A 19,383-nucleotide genomic window follows, 5' to 3' on the forward strand; every position below is an offset into this window, starting at 1 on the left:
CAGTTGAACAGTCTCGGGCCCCTGACACTTATTGTATGGTCTCTTAACGTGCTAGTGACACCCCTGCTTTTCATTGGGGGGATGGTGCATCGTCTGCCAAGTCTTTTGCTTTCGTTGTGAGTGATTTTCGTGTGCAAGTTCGGTACAATGAAAAACTAAAAGAATTGCTTCTTGCCAGAGACAACTGTAGACCAGATAACATCCTTATCCAGTCTGACTTACCGCTAACGAGAATTCGATGAGGCAAATGCTAGAAAATAACGTGGTGGACAATAACTTTCAAAGCAAGAAATATTGCCCATGGTGACGCTGTTCAGATCACTTGTGTTGTCATAATGCCGTTCAACTTATTTTTATAAATATAAGTAAGCACAAAAACCATAAGGGTCATACATCGCTAGTGCTGTTCAGCGCTGACAGCTCCATTTACGCCAAGTAAGTTCTTATTCAGGTACAAGTACACATAAATACATTATTATTATTATTACAATCAAGGGGGAAGCGCTAAACCCGGAGGATTATACAGCGCCTGGGGGGGGGGATGTGGAAGGCATTCAGGCTTAATTTGGGAAACTGGAGCACAGATCCAATTCCCTAAATCAAGAGCCCCTCACCAACATCAAGGAACCTTCCTTGAGGGGACACATAAATACAATTATATAGGTCATCATACATAGCAGCATATGTGTACATTACCCAGGATAACCCAAAAAAGCCAGAGTGACCTATTTCCATTGTGGTCCTTAGGATGGAGAGCCAATAACTCATTTAAACTACTGAGAATGTCTAATCAAACTATTATTACAATAAAAAATAAGTGCTAAACCTACAAGGGTCATAGTGAGAATTGCAAAGAATACCGAATATGTACTGTCAGGAGCAGAGGATAGACATGATAATATGTAAGTGGAAAATGCTGGAGAGTTTAGTCCCCATTATAAACTTAAAAATGTATACGTAATTGATTGTATCATAAATTGTACTACCTCATATTAATAATAAAGTGAAATATAGAATATTTGTATTCTGCCACTGTAAAAGAACTTAATTATGTACTTAAAAATGTAAGATTGTATCATAAATTGTATTACCTCATATTAACAATAGAGTGAATATTGACTACATATTCTACCAGTCTTCACCTGTCTAGACTTAAGTAGTCTATAAGTATTATTATAATAATAATAATAATAATATCTTTATTTACTACAAGTACATGTACAAGGTATACAGTCCTAGCTGACAACAATGACATACTACTATATAGAAACTCCCTTGTTATGCTCTGCATTTCGGGCAAATTAGGTCAGTGTCCCAGGATGCGACCCACACCAGTCGACTAACACCCAGGTACCCATTTTACTGATGGGGAACATAGACAACAGGTGGAAAGAAACACGTCCAATGTTTCTACTCTGGCTGGGAACCGAACCCAGGCCCTCACCGTGTGAACCGAGAGCGGCTTTCTTTGCTTCAATCATAAGATTTCGTTCGGATTTTTAACCCCGGAGGGTTAGCAACCCAGGATAACCCAAGAAAGTCAGTGCGTCATCGAGGACTGTCTAACTTATTTCCATTGGGGTCCTTAATCTTGTCCCCCCAGGATGCGACCCACACCAGTCGACTAACACCCAGGTACCTATTTGCTGCTAGGTGAACAGGACAATAGGTGTAAGGAAACGTGTCGGAATTTCCACCCGCCGGGAATCGAACCCGGGCCCTCCGTGTGTGAAGCGGGAGCTTTAGCCACCAGACCACCGGGCCATCATATTATGTAAACACATTGTAACCTTAGCAGAGAAATAAATATTTTATTATTTATTTTATTAACACTCCCTGGCAACATACAGTTGAGAGGTGTGGCAGGAAATGTAAAATGAACCCAGTAAAAAATCATGAGAGCCAGATCAACCAGGCTGTGATGGATGTGAGCCAGCAGGCTGCCAACAGCAACTGCCTGATTGACCGGACAAGCACCAGAAAAGCCTGGCCCCAAGCCAAGCTGCAAGAGTAGGAAGACTCTCAGAACCAATCACAGGTATGGATGTGCCTGTCTGTGCTTCAGATGGAGGAATAATGACACACCACTGCACAAATAATTTTATTTTTTTCGTGTGCTTGCATTTTTGTAGATTTGATGATGCAGACAGGGATGAACCTGGTACATCATAAAAGCTGTGTGAATAAATTGTTTGCAATATTTATCCAAAATGCATAAATTAGAAATAATTAATTAAAAATCTTTCCTGACTTTTGGGGTTTTCTATATACATGTGGCACTGTATAATCCTCCGGGTTTAGCGCTTCCCCCTTGATTATAATAATAATAATAATCTATATACATGTATACCATAATAAAAAAAGAACTATGATAGTTTGGTAATAGAGTTCTGGATGAGTTGAACAAACTCCCGAGTATCATCACTGAAGTTAAAACGTGTCGTTTTAAAAGTAGGTCAGACAAATACCTGAGTGGGTGTAGGTGGGAGTGAGTTGGACCTGACTGGCTTAGGCCAGTAGGTGACTTGGACCTGCCTAGCATAGGCCAGTAGGCCTGTTGCTGTGCTCATTCTTAATTATTTTACAATACAACAACTATGTGTTGAAAATAATTATGGCCTCATTGGCCACGCCTAGCTCAACATATTTCATAATAAATTTTCATATATCTACCGATCTTATTTAGAAATTATTATATTCATTGTGAAGTGCTAAACCTGTAGGAGTCATACAGCATCTGGGGAATACAAGGTAATCAAGTTTGATTCAAGGGGAAATTATGCTGATGAGGTTTCCCTCATCAGCACTGAAATACTCACATATAAGAGTCTTGTTAAAAAAGTAATGCAGAAATTCATATGTGCAGTTAATTTTACCTGAAATGACATTACAGCAGTTCAGAACCAGCCAGGCAATGTGATGTACTTTTCAGTAGTTTTTGCTTTACATCAGTAGCCCAGAACCTAATCTACTGTATAAGCAGGGCTCACATGCATGCTTGTCTCTTGTATTCCACATCTGGAGCATCTCTTGTTATTGTCCATCACTAATCTGCTAACAATGATGGACTCCATTTTTCCTGGTAGCATTTCTCCATGACTGCGATGTCCTGGTGGAAATATACATTACTGACTGCTCTGCAGAGTCCACTGCTGCAATCTGGAGCCCAGCAGTTCTACCTTACTCTCTGGTAGTTCTAAACAGTATCTGATAAGGTCATTTAATTCATTCTGAATTATGTACAGTTTAGATGTCATAAACACATTCAGAGTCTTACGAAATTGAAGACTTCCAAATTTCGCTTGTTTTGCTATCCTCGTATCTTATCTCTGATTCAAAGGAGAATGAGTTCAGGGGCTCAGGATGGGTAGTTATTTGCCATGAGGTACAATGCATATAGTAGTGTATACAGTAGAACCCCTGTATCCACTGATTCGCTGGCCGCGGTTTCAGTTATCAGTGGTTTACTGTGGCCCAAAAATACCTCTTAATTTTGCATAATAATGGCCCCAAGACACAAAAGTAGAAAAGCTGGCAGTTCTTCAAAGCCTAAGAGAAGCCATGAAGTGCTTCCCATCAGTGAAAAAGTGATAATTTTCCATTTATTTTGCATAATTTATTAATTAAACTTTATAATAGGTATGTATAGGCCTTAAAGGGTTTGCTACTATTCACGGTTTCAGTATCCATGGCAGGTCCTTGGAATGTATCCCTCCTGTGGAAATGGGGGTCCTGTTGTATTTGAATATTGTACAGTTCACCAGTGGCATCACTAGGGTTGGTGTCACCCAGGGCAGAATCTTTTGGTGTCACCCGGAGCAACATCTTTGGTGTCACCCCCTGAAATCCAAGGGCAGGGGGGATGGGGGGAGTAAACTCCAGTTACGTCACTACTGAATGCCCAGTGACTAATGTTTAGCAATGAGAACGTTTAAGGGCCATAAACCGAACTTTATTAATTATAAAATAAAAAATCATAGTAATATTGATTAAACAAATTCAAATACCACTTTGAGTACAGGCAACAGATCCTACATTTATTCATCTTCAACAATGAAAAAAAAAACATGAAAAATAAAGAAAAACCCTGGTTCCAATTTGACCTAAAGTACAGGTAACATCTCAATGAATCTGATCTTACATCTCCTTGCCTTCAATCCTGCAAAATCATCTATCACCATCAAAATCAATGATTTTCCCTATATAGACCTATTTGTACTCTGTAATCATATAATAGGCTACATAGAAACGAAGGATTCTTATGTTGTTGCAGCATGGTTTTGGGCATTAGTGTTACCTTCTTTAGAGGCTCTATGGTGTCACCGCTTAAGTGTCACCCTGGGGCACCCCTTCCCCTTACGGCACCCTACAGTTCACCTTTTTATCTTGCAAATGCCTTCCCTGACTGGAAGCACCATCCAGAAGTTACAATCACTTACATGATATGTTGGCTCCCTTCACAGTATTGGCACTGCAAAAAGTATAGATTTCCTTTTTCAATTGAACCATTGGCAAAGGTTTGTTGAACAGGTATTGCAGTATGTGTGCAGGGTTCAGCTCTTGGCCTAATCTTGTCTTACAGCCAAAATAAAGGTGAAAGGGTTTCCTAATCACAGCAGTTACAGTCATGCTTTAGCAACACAAAAAACAATGTCCCAATGTTACTGATGAGAAATATAGGAAATTGTATGTATTATTTAAACAATTATGTGTATTGGGTTTGAATCACGAGCCTTTTATCTGTACAGTTTATATACCCTCTTCCCTCCTTCCCCAAGTCAAGGCTAATAGCAACCAGCCAATTTGCAATTTTAAGCATCATTTCTGCAATCAGTGACTTAAAATTGCTGTAGCAAGAAATGACTAGTTTTATTTCCAAAGCACTGCAGCTGTAGACCAGCATTATCAATATGCATATAATTTAAATAGCTCTGTGTATTATAAGCTTACATAAATACTTTGCATCAATACAGTCTAGTATGTACTTTATTTAATTTTACAGGGTCATTTATATTTTTTTAATTTAATTTTTGTTTTTTGTGAGTGGGACCCTTTCTTCTTTACTAACTGTAATTTTTCATATGGTACTGAATGTACTTTTTCAAATAATTTTTTCCTGCAGAATTGGGATGTGCAAAAATATTATGCTAAATTTTTATATTTGCGTAATATAAATGAAACTAATAGCAGCCAGGAGGAGAACACACAGGAATCACAGTGTCAAGCTAATGAAGAATCGTGAAAAATTTTGGGTACTAAAAATCACAGGCATTATCAGTGGCTTAATTTTGAATAAAAAATGCTATGAGAGGAGAAAGGTGCCCATGATTAATATAAGTGGTGAGGAAAAGAAAGGCAAAAATAGGAAGAAGCTGAAAAGAAAGAGCTCTTTAACAGAAGTTTTAGAAAAATATGATTCACCTTAGAAACTTGACAAATCAAAAATTTTGTCAATACAAGTTGGCCATCACTTGTCCGGCAATCAGTAATCTGGCTCCATCAGTTCCATCAGTAATCCGGCACTAATTTTGGCTAGCATAATTTCAAATTTCCGGGGTTGCCCCACCAACCAGCTGCTACTGTTTGGTTTACCTGGAGACCTGGAGAGGGTTTTGGGGGTCAGGGGCCCTGCAGCCCAGTCTGAGACCAGGTCTCATGGTGGATCAGGGTCTGATCAACCAGGCTGTTACTGCTGGCTGCATGCAAGCTGGTGGTGCTATGTGCTGCGTAAGTCATTCCAATTTCTTTTTCTCCATTTTCTCACTTTTAGCCCTAGCCATGGTTCCAACGAATAAAAGAAATGCTTCTCATTGTGTAAAGCACATATGTACACTGTACATTACCTATAAAAGATAAAGTGGCTTTGAAGCCACTGTCGGCCGCCATGAGCTCAGATAAGCTGTGACTGATAAATTTGGGCCTACATATGAGAGACTAAGTCTATGTGGTAAGTGTGCACTATATAAAAAAATCCTGCAGCACACACTGCATAATGAGCAAAAATGGCAACTGTGCTTTTGATGTAAAACAGCGACATTGCGGTGCATTTTCAAGTGGTCTGAATGGATGTATTCTCGTTTCTTCTGGTCTGAGTTGATGGAATAGAAGATATATTATAGAAATAGATATAATTCTGATTGGTTTCATTCTGGAAAGTACCTTAAAATTGAGCTCAAAGCAGCAGAAATGTTCGATTTTTGCTGATGTTCAAGAGTAAACAAATGACGTTGCCATCCAATACATATCCAACTTGCCAATCTAATACACAGTCACGAATGAGTTGACATTATTTACACAATTATTACAATAATGCATAACAGTAAATCTTCTATTTTTTGTGTGAATGAAAATTCAAAATGGAGAGCAAATGTAATATAAGAGGGGCCTGGAGACGTTACTAATGAAGAGAGAAAATGTTATTTTAGTGCCAGGAATATCTGCATTATTTATTCTGGACCCTATTTTGAAATTGGCATCTCTAGAAATTTATGTGAAATTGGCCAAATTACTGAATTCTGGCCACTAGTGGATAGCTGAAATAGGTAATTGAGTGGTTTCTTGTACTCAATTGACAGAACTGAAGGAATACTAGCGAAAAAGCTATGAGTTTGGTAGACTGGAACAATGGAATGGCCCAAAAATAGGGAGTAAAGTGAGTGAAATTCCCAATGCATCAATATTGCCATTGTGTTAAGTGTATTCTAACCTAATCACTCTGTAATCTGGCAAAATCACTAATCCGGCACCTGACAGGTCCCGATGATGCTGGATTAGTCATGGTCAACCCGTACCAACAAATGATATCAAATACACTCCTAAAAATGGAATACTTGAAGAAAATGGAAAAAGATCCAATCTGAAGTCAGATTTTGGAAAACGATAATATTGTACCACTCTGTCCAAACAAAAAATAAAAGTTAAAACATTTAAAGAGGAAACTATCCAATCATACACAATCACTAATATGTACTCCTCAAAATACAGTTATACCTATTAAGTTTGAAGATAATATTATGATACAGTTTGAAGGTTCTTGGGTAAAGAGACCAGACACATGAGAACTAGCCTGTTTGAGGAAAAACAATTGAAAAAGATGTTCCATGAGAGAAAAATGTGAATAGTAGTGACCAAAGAGAAACAAAAACCTTACCAACAAAGAATGAGAAAGATCCCAATTTTGGAGGATAAGAGAATCAGTAAGGGGAAGGAAAGAAAGAATGGACTAGTGAAAGACAGTTCTGTTGTACTGAATATATTAAAATATACAGGATTTAAATTATAATGTCTTAATAAGCAAATTTGTGAATTCTCTTTTTCCTTGGAACTGGATGACCCCTATGGGTTTAGCACTTCCCCAAAATGTGATGATTCAAAATTTTATTTCTTTGCCTAGTATACAATGTGCAGTTTACATGTAAAATAGTGTTATGCACAAAGAAAGCCACTAGCATACATGAGCATTTCAGGCAATGATCTGAAATGTCGTGAAGAACGTTCTGTATGAGATAATATCATTAGTCAAAAAAAATTATTTACATCATTTACTTTAAATATCCAGTGTTTCATGTCACTCTTTTTGACCTTACTGTCTCTTCTACAGGATACATTATTTGTACACTTTACTTCTATACTGTACCTGTAAAGGCATGATGAATGACCCATATTGGTTTAATGCTTTTATGAATAAGGTATCTCTTCAATGGAGGTTCCCTGAAGCTGGTGAGGGCTCTTGATCCAAGGAATTGGATCTGTCATCCCTTTCCTAGGATTGAGTTTGACTGCCTTCCATTCCCTAGGCACTGTATGATCGCTGCAGGTTTGGCACTTTTCCCTAAATTCAATAATAATAATGATGTTTATAAAATAACAGTAAGCTATGCATTATCTTTTAACTCCCTGGTCCATGGCGGAAAGCCTGGTCTGTGACCGAGCTGTGGGAACACTGACCAACAGAAGTGTCCTTCAAGTATCCCTGTGGCACCAATATTGTTGCACAATAGCAGGGATTTCACACACGTTTTACCCAGCATGTACCATTGGCAAGCACCCTCTAATAGGAATGGTGTGTACAATCTATCCTACCATTTTAACTGCCAGTAAGGATACAAACTAATAAATGCCATTGTAGAAGTTCTGTATGGATCAACTACTTCAATCACTGGAGGGGTTACCTGTTGGGCTGCTTTGTTGTGGAGAGTTGGACATCTGAGGTAAAGATAACCGTGGATTTCCATGCATACTACCAAATGTCATCGAATCTTGTAAAACCATGTATCTTGTGGAAATAAGCTTTTGTTTTTTGTACCAGCATGAGTGAACCTTAGCATCAAAGGGACCTCCTGTTCAGGAAGCTCCATGGTAAACAAAGTAGCCCACTTGTGCTGTTTACCCTTGTTCCCTACAAATGACCCAGGAATGTGCCAGGATCACTTTTGGCTGCCACTAAATGGCAGATTGGCAATAATAATAATCTTTATTTTTACAAGTACATGTACAAGGTATACAGGCCTAGCTGACATCAATGACATACTATTATATAGAAAGCCCCTTATTATGCAGATCATTTCGGGCAAATTAGGTAAATTTCATCCCAGGATGCGACCTACACCACTCGGGTACCTATTCAACACAGGTGTCTTGAGAAAACACATTCTAATGTTTCCACCCGTATTGGGGGATCAACCCCCAGACCTGTGTGTGAGCCGAGTGCGCTAGCAATGGACCAATCCAGCAAAGCACTTGATCAGTCACAGTGTTCTGTTTGCAGTACTTAAAGAAATAACAACTTTGTGCTCTCTATTGTACTGTTTTAATTTGGAGACTCATTCCTCTTATTTGTGCTCATTTATTTACATAAATACTCCCTCAAGGAAGGTTCCCTGATGCCAGAAGGGGCTTCTCATCCAGGGAATCAGATCTCACCTTCCCTTCCGTGAATTAAACCTAATAACTTTCGATTCCCCAGGTGTTGTATGATCCATAATAATAATAATTACAGTAGGGCTCCACTTATTTGGCAGGTTAGGTTCCAGGCTATTGCCAGAAAGCAGACTTCGCCGGAAAGCAGAACTCCATTTTTTTCCATTTATAAATGCATATAAATGCCAGATAACAAGTTTACATTAACATATTTTAAGTTAGCAATAGAACTAGGCATTAAAAAGTAAAATACACACACAGTACACTCAATATTTACCTCAAAATATTTGTAGTGTTAATGTAGGGCAAAAGGTGAGTAGTATTTACTCTAAAAAGTCAGGTGTGGTAGCCCTCCTGGCCACCCCACCCACACATACTATACTACAATGCTTAAAGCTCCCTAGAGCGATAAAATGCATATACAGTACACGCATTACTTACCTTAAAATATTTGTAGTCTTAATGTAGGGTGAGAGGTGAAAAGTATTTATTTGTAGAAAGTCGTGTGGGAGGTAAGGCATCCTCCCTGGCCACTTATACCTACTATGACATTAAGCTCCCTAGAGTGATAAAATGCATATACACATGTATAGTATACTCATTAATTACCTTAAAACATTTGTAGTCTTAATGTAGGGGGAGAGGTGAGTTTTATTTGTATGAAGTCAGGTTGGGAAGTATGGGGTAGCCAGGAAGGGCAGCCCTCGCCACCCCACCCGCCCACATATAATGTAAACAAACCAGATGAATGCGTCTGGTTTTCGTCACAAGTCCTACAAGTTGCCTGACTACCACAAGTCTTACAAGTTGCCTGGCTACCACAAGTTCTACAAGCTGCCTGGCTACCACAAATCCTACAAGATGCCTGGCTACCACAAATCCTACAAGTCACCTGGCTACCACATCTCCTTTTTTTTTTTTTTTTTTTTTAACAAGTCGGCCGTCTCCCACCGAGGCAGGGTGACCCAAAAAAGAAAGAAAATCCCCAAAAAGAAAATACTTTCATTATCATTCAACACTTTCACCACACTCACACATTATCACTGTTTTTGCAGAGGTGCTCAGAATACAACAGTTTAGAAGCATACACATATAAAGATACACAACATATCCCTCCAAACTGCCACATCTCATATTTATGTTAATTCTACTGTGGGGTGTATGTAGATGGATTAAGCAAAATGTCTATATTAATGTTTTATACAATATTTAATGCTCCTTAGAGTGATTATTATTGTGTTGTTATTATTATTATTCCTAGGTAGTAGGTTGGTAGACAGCAACCACCCAGGGAAGTACTACCGTCCTGCCAAGTGAGTGTAAAATGAAAGCATGTAATTGTTTTACATGATGGTAGGATTGCTGGTGTCTTTTTTTCTGTCTCATTAACATGCAAGATTTCAAGTACGTCTTGCTACTTCTACTTACACTTAGGTCACACTACACATACATGTACAAGCATATATATACTCACCCCTCTGGGTTTTCTTCTATTTTCTTTCTAGTTCTTGTTCTTGTTTATTTCCTCTAACCTAAATGGGGAAGTGGAACAGAATTCTTCCTTCGTAAGCCATGCGTGTTGTAAGAGGCGACTAAAATGCTAGGAGCAAGGGGCTCTAACCCCTTCTCCTGTATATGTTACTAAATGTAAAAGGAAAAACTTTCGTTTTTCTTTTTGGGCCACCCTGCCTCAGTGGGATATGACCAGTGTGTTGAAAGATTATTATTATTATACCAGTATACCAGGAAAAGTGTACGGTAGGGTTATTATTGAAAGAATTAGACGTAAGACGGAATGTAGAATTGCAGATGAGCAAGGAAGTTTTAGAGGAGGTAGGGGATGTGTAGATCAAGTGTTTACATTGAAGCATATACGCATGTGAACAGTATTTAGATAAAGGTAGGGAAGTTTTTATTGTATTTATGGATTTAGAAAAGGCATATGATAAGAGTGGATAGGGGAGCACTGTGGCAGATGTTGCAAGTATATGGAATAGGTGGTAAGATACTAAATGCTGTAAAGAGTTTTTATGAGGATAGTGAGGCTCAGGTTAAGGTGTGTAGAAGAGAGGGAGACTACTTCCCAGTAAAAGTAGGTCTTAGACAGGGATGTGTAATGTCACCATGGTTATTTAATATATTTATAGATGGTGTTGTAAAAGAAGTAAATGCTAGGGTGTTCAGGAGAGGGGTGGGATTAAATTATGGGGAATTAAATACAAAATGGGAAGTGACACAGTTACTTTTTGCTGATGATACTGTGCTTATGGGAGATGCTAAAGAAAAATTGCAAAGGTTAGTGGACGAATTTGGGAGTGTGTGTAAAGGTAGAAAGTTGAAAGTGAACATAGAAAAGAGTAAGGTGATGAGGGTATCAAATGATTTAGATAAAGAAAAATTGGATATCAAATTGGGGAGGAGGAGTATGGAAGAAGTGAATGTTTTCAGATATTTGGGAGTTGACGTGTCAACGGATGGATTTATGAAGGATGAGGTTAATCACAGAATTGAAGAAGGAAAAAAGGTGAGCGGTACATTGAGGTATATGTGGAGGCAAAAAATGTTATCTATGGAGGCAAAGAAGGGAATGTATGAAAGTATAGTAGTACCAACACACTTATGTGTGTGAAGCTTGGGTTGTAAATGTTGCAGCGAGGAGGCGGTTGGAGGCAGTGGAAATGTCCTGTCTAAAGGCAATGTGTAGTGTAAATATTATGCAGAAAATTCGGAGTGTGGAAATTAGGAAAAGGTGTGGAGTTAATAAAAGTATTAGTCAGAGGGCTGAAGAGGGTTTGTTGAGGTGGTTTGGCCATTTAGAGAGAATGGATCAAAGTAGAATGACATGGAGAGCGTATAAATCTGTAGGGGAAGGATGGCGGAGTAGGGGTCGTCCTCGAAAAGGTTGGAGGGAGGGGGTAAAGGAGGTGTTGTGGGCGAGGGGTTTGGACTTCCAGCAAGCGTGCATGATATGTTAGATAGGAGTGAATGGAGACGAATGGTATTTGGGACTTGACGAGCTGTTGGAGTGTGAGCAGGGTAATATTTAGTGAAGGGATTCTGGGAAACCGGTTATTTTGTATAACCGGACTCGAGTCCTGGAAATGGGAAGTACAATGCCTGCACTCTAAAGGATGGGTTTGGGATATTGGCAGTTTGGAGGGATATATTGTGTATTTTTATATGTATATACTTCCAAACTGTTGTATTCTGGGCACCTCTGCAAAAACAGTGATTATGTGTGAGTGAGGTGAAAGTGTTGAATGATGAAAGTATTTTCTTTTTGGGGATTTTCTTTCTTTTTGGGTCACCCTGCCTCGGTGGGAGACGGCCGACTTGTTGAAAAAAAAAAATCATCATCATTAATATGGCATCTTCAAGACTAATAAGATACTCCTAGTGATTTTAATGTGTACCTGCATGCCAGCACAGTGTGTAAGTTTACTTAGATACAGGTACACATACGTATAATTATCAGTTATAATAATAATGTAGGTATGTAATCTGCCTGGGCTACATACCTACACAATATTTAATGTGGCCCAGAGCCATATTATTACCATCGACATACCTTGTTCACTGAGTTTAATCGTTTCTAACAATTACCTTTAGATGCCATCATAAACAAAGGGAGAAGTAATGAATAATTCAAGCTGAGAATTGTAAATGAAAGGGTTATGTATTAAGGGGAGTGATGTAATGTTTTCCCTCTGCCTGGCTACCACATCTCCATAGTATTTAAACAAAATGTTTATATGTTATATAACGTGTTTGTTATATAATTCTGAAGAAAATATAATAGATGGATTAATGAAAATGTCTACATTAACATAAAATAAGATATTTAATGTGCCCAAGAGTGATTATTATTAGTATTACGTAATGTTTTCCCTCCACCCGGCAACCACACCTCCATAGCATATAAACAGCATGTTTATATGCTATGTAATGTGTTTCTTATATAATTTTGAAGAAAATATCATAGATGGATTAATGAAAATGTCTATATTGACGTAAAATTAAACATTTTATGTGCCCAAGAGTGATTATTATTACATAATAGAGAGATGTGCTCATGAAGAATGTAAACGAACCGGGTGGCCCGCGCTGTATTTGAAAGACCACTTGCCATATAGAAAGTTTTGGTCATAATTTGAGATCGCTGTATTAGCGGAATGCCATAAGGTGAAACGCTGAAAAGCGGGGCCTTACTGTATAATAATAATAATAATAATTATCATTATTATAATAATAATGCAGTAAAACCTCTCATTAATGAATTTCGGACAAAAAAAAAAATGGCCGGATAAACATACTAATTATATTATCAGGCAATGGGGACAAATGCTCATAATTTCTCATTTTGTCTGTATCATTAGTATCCAGTTGTCTGGACAAGTCTGCTAACTGACATTTGTCCAGTACAGGCCAAAGTGGCCATGTGCAAGACCTGTCCATTTTCACTGTTCCTTGAGCCATAGGCCACCTGTGCTGGATTACTGTTTGTGGTCACTCACTCATACACTCGTCATTCAGTCTCTAATTTTCCCTCGATCTAGAGTGTTTTGTGTGACTTTATTAACATATTATGTAAACTGCAATTAACAATGGCTTCTGAAGCAAGTGGTGATACCAAGAGGAAACATGCAGTTCTCAGTGTTAACGAGAAACTGAAATTAATAAAGAAGGTTGAGTCTGTTGTCTCATAGGCACAGGAATATAAGGAATATGGTATTAAGAAACCAACAGTGTTTGACATCCATAAAAGCAAGGACAAACTTGCAGCTTTCAGCTTTACAGCTCTTCAGTTTAGTGTAGATGCAGTCATAAAGGTTCGACAGTTAGACCTAGAAAGCACAAGAAAATAGCCCATGGTCATGGCAGTTTATGCCTCATCTCCACACCATGAAAAGGTAAGTAAAATTACTATAAATTATGTAGACCACTATAAAATTATACAGTACTGTACTATAGTACTACAGGTACTACCTGTATTCTTAGTGTCTGGTTGTCTACTGCATTTGCAGACCAAGTCCACTACTTCAGAAGACAACTGGAAAATATTAATTTCATAATTCGGGAGATGCAGACAATTGGAAATATCGTACACCCCTTTCCTCCTAATTTTCCGTTAATGAGAGGTTTCACTGTATGTAGCAATATTAAGCAATACTGTAGTTAGCTAATACATAAAAATATAGAAAATGTCTAAAGATATGCAGTAGTTCAAGTGTTAGCATGGATCAAATCCATCATGCAATCTTAGTTAATTTAGGAAAAACAGTTAACAGGCTAGTGTTTTGTAGGTCGGAGGTATGGTGCCTGTACTCTTAAAGTTAAGTGGAAATGATGCAGTTCAGTGGATAATTGGATAGTGCTGTCTGTGCACTTGTGGAAAGATAGCTAGGGATTAAGAATAAAAATCTTTAGGCAACTGCCCCATCCTTGCAAATTCTTTGAGGATTTCCTCACATACAATTTCCATCAAATTTCTTAGTTTAAGTTATTTAGGTTTGGTTAGACTGGATTGTTCTCTAGCAATCAAAGTTAACTAATTGTAACATACTTAAATGCCAATATATGTAATTTTAATTAGTTGAAAAAACTGAAGCCAGTGCACCACTGAGTGGTTCTTGTTTACTGCTCTCCTTCATTTGTTTTTTCCACCTTCATTCCAATTTCATTTCATGGTACTGTGTTATCTTATATTTGGTTACTTTTGATTGATAAACAACAGTTTAACCTTACTGCATCTAGCCTAACCAAATTTTAATTTGAAATTTGCTGTTAAAAGGAAATGGCTAAAAGTTTTAGGTGCAAAAACTGACTGCTTATGAACAGTCGGAATTATAACTGTTGCTTAAGAGGATGGGCTGCATACTCAAGATGAAATAATTCATCCACTCTGCTCTTCATCACCTTCCAGTATGACTTTTAGTTTTATACTGAAAAGAAAGCAAACTCGTGTTAAATATTAAAAATACAGTACAGTACATGCAAAAATGTTCCAGTGTTAATTTTTTAACAATGTCTAGAAGAATTGAAAATGTGACAAATTGTAGTTGGGAGATATAAGGTTTATAAAAAAAACTAATAAAATTCTCAAAACCACTACTGCATAGAGATTTTAGGAAAAAAAGGCACATGCATTAATATTCAATTATAAAACAGTATTGGTGGATAAAAGGTTGATGGGTAGACTTCTGGATGTGCATGCTGATAGAGGGGCAACAGATATATCAAATCATTATTTAGTTGTAGCTACAGTGAGAGTAAGAGGTAGATAAGGTACAAGGAAAATAGTATCAGCAAGTAAGAGAGAGGTGAAAGTATATAAACTAGAGTAGGAGGTAGTTAGGGTAAGATATAAGGAAATATAGGGAGAGGGAGATCATTTTCCAGTAAAAGAAGGCCTTAGAAAGGGATGCATGATGTCACCCTGGTTGTTTAACATATTTATGGATGGGGTTGGAAAAGAGGTGAATACTAGGGCATTAGGGAGAGGTGTGGGATTAAAATGTACAGAATCTAAAACAAAATGGGAGCTGTCAGTTACATTATGTTGATGATACTAGCCATGCTAGGTGTCCTAGTGACCCCTCTGTAATTAGTATTTTATTACATGTAAACCACACAATAACCAAAATCTGTAAACCCCACATTGTAATCCTTATAGAGAATAAACTTGATTGATTGATTGATTCTGAAGAGGAGTTCCAAAGGTTGGTGGACATATCGGGGAAGGTATGTAAAGGAAGGAAATTAAAAGTGAACACAGGAAAGAACAATGTGATGAGGGTAACAAACGAGTTAGGTAATGAAGGATTGGATATCAGATTGGAAGGAGAGAGTATGGAGGAAGTGAATGTGTCCAGGTACTTGTTGGCAGATGGATATATGAAAGAAGGTGAACCTTTGAACTGATGAAGAAAAAAAGGTGGGTGGTGCACTGAGGCATCTGTGGAGACAAATTATGTTATCCAAGGAGGTAAAAAGGAGGAATGTATGTGAGTATAGTGGTACCAACATTCTTATATGGGTGTGAAGCATGGGTTTAGAATGTTGCAGCGAGGAGGAAGCTGGAGACAGTGGAGATGTCATGACAGAGGGCAATGTGTGGTGTAAATATTCAGAGAATTTAGAGATTGGAGATCAGGAGGAAGTACAGTTACTAGAAGTATTATCCAGAGGACTGGGGAGGGGTTGTTGAGATGGTTTGGACATTTAGAGAGGAAGGAAGAAAACAGGATGACTTGGAGGTTGTATAAATCTGTAGCGGAGGGAAGTCAGGATAGGGGTCACCCTTGGAAAGGTAGGAGGGAGAGGGGCTTGGACATCCAGCAGGCATGTATAAACATGTTGGATAGGGATGAGTGGAGGCAAGTGGCTTTTGGGACTTAACAAGCTATTGGAGTGTGAGCCAGGTAAGTTCTGGAGGTAGGAGTACAGTATCTGCACCCTGAAGGAGGGGTGGAGATATTTGCAGTTTGGAGGGGCATCTGAACTGTAGTATCAGCATGCCTCTGAAAAGACAGTGATGGAGTGAATGATGGTAAAGGTGTTTTGTTTTCAGATCACCCTATCTCAGTGGGAGATAGCCAGTGTCTTGAAAAAAACAAAAAGCAGTACATAAGAAATTTAGTGGAATAAATGTTACAACAGGTGTACTAGCATGAGTCACCAAGAAAGGAAGGTATTTTAACATGTAAGGGTTATCAGGAAAGGGATAATGACTGTTTTAATAAGAAATGTAAATAAAAGAATATAGACAGAGCAATCCTTAATTAAAAAACTTGCACACAGTGAAAGCTTTCTCAAGCTATTCGATACAGCTTTCAGTGAGGAAAACATTGTTAATAAAGACTTGCTCCGTCTACGTGTCACTTAATTTATTTCATGTCAGCTTACTGCCTGTCTTTCACAGTAAATGCTGTTGCAGGGGAAACTACTACAAGGTGGTGCATAGGGACTCAAACTTTAGAGTGAAAGTTATGTTGTAAGAAATGCAAGTGGCTGGATGTAGTTTTTTTTTTTTTTTAACATGTCGGCCATTTCCCACTGAGGCAGAGTGACTCATACAGTGGAACCTCTACTTACAAGTTTAATCCGTTCCATGACCTTGCTCGCAACTAGATTTGATCATTTGCAGAGTCAATTTTCCTCATTTAAATTAACTGAAATGGAATTAATTCGTTCCACTGGAATTCCAGGCACGAGAAAATACTACTTTAATAATTTCTCTAATATCAACTCTTCAGCTTATTTATCTATCACAATTCATGTAATATGACATAATAAACAATATTAATAACATAGAAACATGATATATACACTAGAATGAATAAAATACATGTCATTAGGTATGTGGCTAGTGGTGGTGACAGCAGCCATTTTTGTTGGGGTTTATAGGGCCACCACAGCAGCCATTCCTGCTCCTGACTACATGTGGAGAGAACCTAGGTAGGATAACCCAAAAAAGTCAGACAGAGTGACTTATAAGTGCTACACTCTTAATGCTTCACTTAATTGCTACACTTTGCCACTGCTGCTTCATGTTGTCTGTCACTGCTACCTCATGATGTCTGCCACTGCTACTTCATATTGTCTGCCACTGCTTCCTCATGATGTCTTCCACTGCTGCTTCATGTTGTCTGCCACTGCTGCTTCATGTTGTCTGCCAAAGCTGCTTCATGTTGTCTGTCACTGCTGCTTCATATTGTCTGCCACTGCTACCTCATGTTGTCTGCCACTGCTGCTTCATGTTGTCTGCCCACTGCTACCTCATGATGTCTGCCACTGCTGCTTCATGTTGTCTGCCACTGCTACCTCATGATGTCTGCCACTGCTACCTCATGATGTCTGCCACTGTTGCTTCATGTTGTCTGCCACTGTTGCTTCATGTTGTCTGCCACTGCTACCTCATGATATCTACTACTGATGTCGCCAAAGAATCGAACATTTCTGCTATTTTGAGCTCAATTTCAAGGTACTTTTCATCATGAAACCAATTAAAATCATATTTATTTTTGTAGTATATCTTCCATTCTATCACATGGGACCAAATAAAACGAGAATACAACCATAAAAACCATAGGAAAATATACCACTAAGGGAAGGCTAATGGCTGAGAAGTGAACTCCGTTATTTATGGTCCGATTTCTTTCATTTCTGGTGTATGTTAAGAAGCATCTTTTCATCATACATTGCCCAAGTTTCAATAAGATAGTCCAACAAACAACTGAGATCCAATTCCCTAGATCAAGAGCAAGAGCCCCCTCACCAGTGTCAATTAACCTCCCTTGAGGCCTGCTCGCATCTGGAAATTTTGCTCATGTCTGGAAGCAAAAGATCGACTGAGCAGCTGCTCGCGGATGCACTTGTAAGTAGAGGTTCCACTGTAGTTATAAAGACAAAATGCAGAAAAAACTTCCACTGGGACTAAGCTGAATGGTGCAAAGTAACAGTTAACAACAAGGCTGAATGACACCAAAGATAGTGATGATATACATAACCCAAGGATACTTATTTTTTTTTATTATCACACTGGCCGATTCCCACCAAGGCAGGGTGGCCCAAAAAAGAAAAACTTTCACCATCATTCACTCCATCACTGTCTTGCCAGAAGGGTGCTTTACACTACAGTTTTTAAACTGCAACATTAACACCCCTCCTTCAGAGTGCAGGCACTGTACTCCCCATCTCCAGGACTCAAGTCCGGCCTGCCGGTTTCCCTGAACCCCTTCATAAATGTTACTTTGCTCACACTCCAACAGCATGTCAAGTATTAAAAACCATTTGTCTCCATTCACTCCTATCAAACACGCTCACGCATGCCTGCTGGAAGTCCAAGCCCCTCGCACACAAAACCTCCTTTACCCCCTCCCTCCAACCTTTCCTAGGCCGACCCCTACCCCGCCTTCCTTCCACTACAGACTGATACACTCTTGAAGTCATTCTGTTTTGCTCCATTCTCTCTACATGTCCAAACCACCTCAACAACCCTTCCTCAGCCCTCTGGACAACAGTTTTGGTAATCCTGCACCTCCTCCTAACTTCCAAACTACGAATTCTCTGCATTATATTCACACCACACATTGCCCTCAGACATGACATCTCCACTGCCTCCAGCCTTTTCTTCACTGCAACATTCATCACCCATGCTTCACACCCATATAAGAGCGTTGGTAAAACTATACTCTCATACATTCCCCTCTTTGCCTCCAAGGACAAAGTTCTTTGTCTCCACAGACTCCTAAGTGCACCACTCACCCTTTTCCCCTCATCAATTCTATGATTCACCTCATCTTTCATAGACCCATCCGCTGACACGTCCACTCCCAAATATCTGAATACATTCACCTCCTCCATACTCTCTCCCTCCAATCTGATATCCAATCTTTCATCACCTAATCTTTTTGTTATCCTCATAACCTTACTCTTTCCTGTATTCACTTTTAATTTTCTTCT

General features: G+C 38.7%; 2 protein-coding genes across 3 annotated transcripts in view; one reads left to right on the forward strand and one right to left on the reverse strand.

The window, feature by feature from the left end:
- Positions 1-19,383, forward strand: part of LOC128688296 (transmembrane protein 138) — a 112,284-nt gene that overhangs the window by 14 nt on the left and 92,887 nt on the right. Inside the window, exon 1 of the mRNA XM_053776054.2 lies at positions 1-435. This exon is cut by the window's left edge and continues 14 nt beyond it. The gene's annotated coding sequence lies outside the window, so the exon portion shown is untranslated. The remainder of the gene's footprint in view (positions 436-19,383) is intronic.
- LOC128688295 (solute carrier family 25 member 35) overlaps positions 12,742-19,383 on the reverse strand; it is a 50,106-nt gene continuing 43,464 nt past the window's right edge. For both annotated transcript variants that reach the window (XM_053776050.2, XM_070086671.1), the window contains exon 8: positions 12,742-14,861. In XM_053776050.2, the coding sequence (XP_053632025.1) occupies positions 14,832-14,861 (30 nt within the window). In that variant the 3' untranslated portion in view covers positions 12,742-14,831. The remainder of the gene's footprint in view (positions 14,862-19,383) is intronic.

The sequence above is a fragment of the Cherax quadricarinatus genome, chromosome 19, assembly GCF_038502225.1.
Source record: "Cherax quadricarinatus isolate ZL_2023a chromosome 19, ASM3850222v1, whole genome shotgun sequence".
NCBI classification, from domain to species: Eukaryota; Metazoa; Arthropoda; class Malacostraca; order Decapoda; family Parastacidae; genus Cherax; species Cherax quadricarinatus.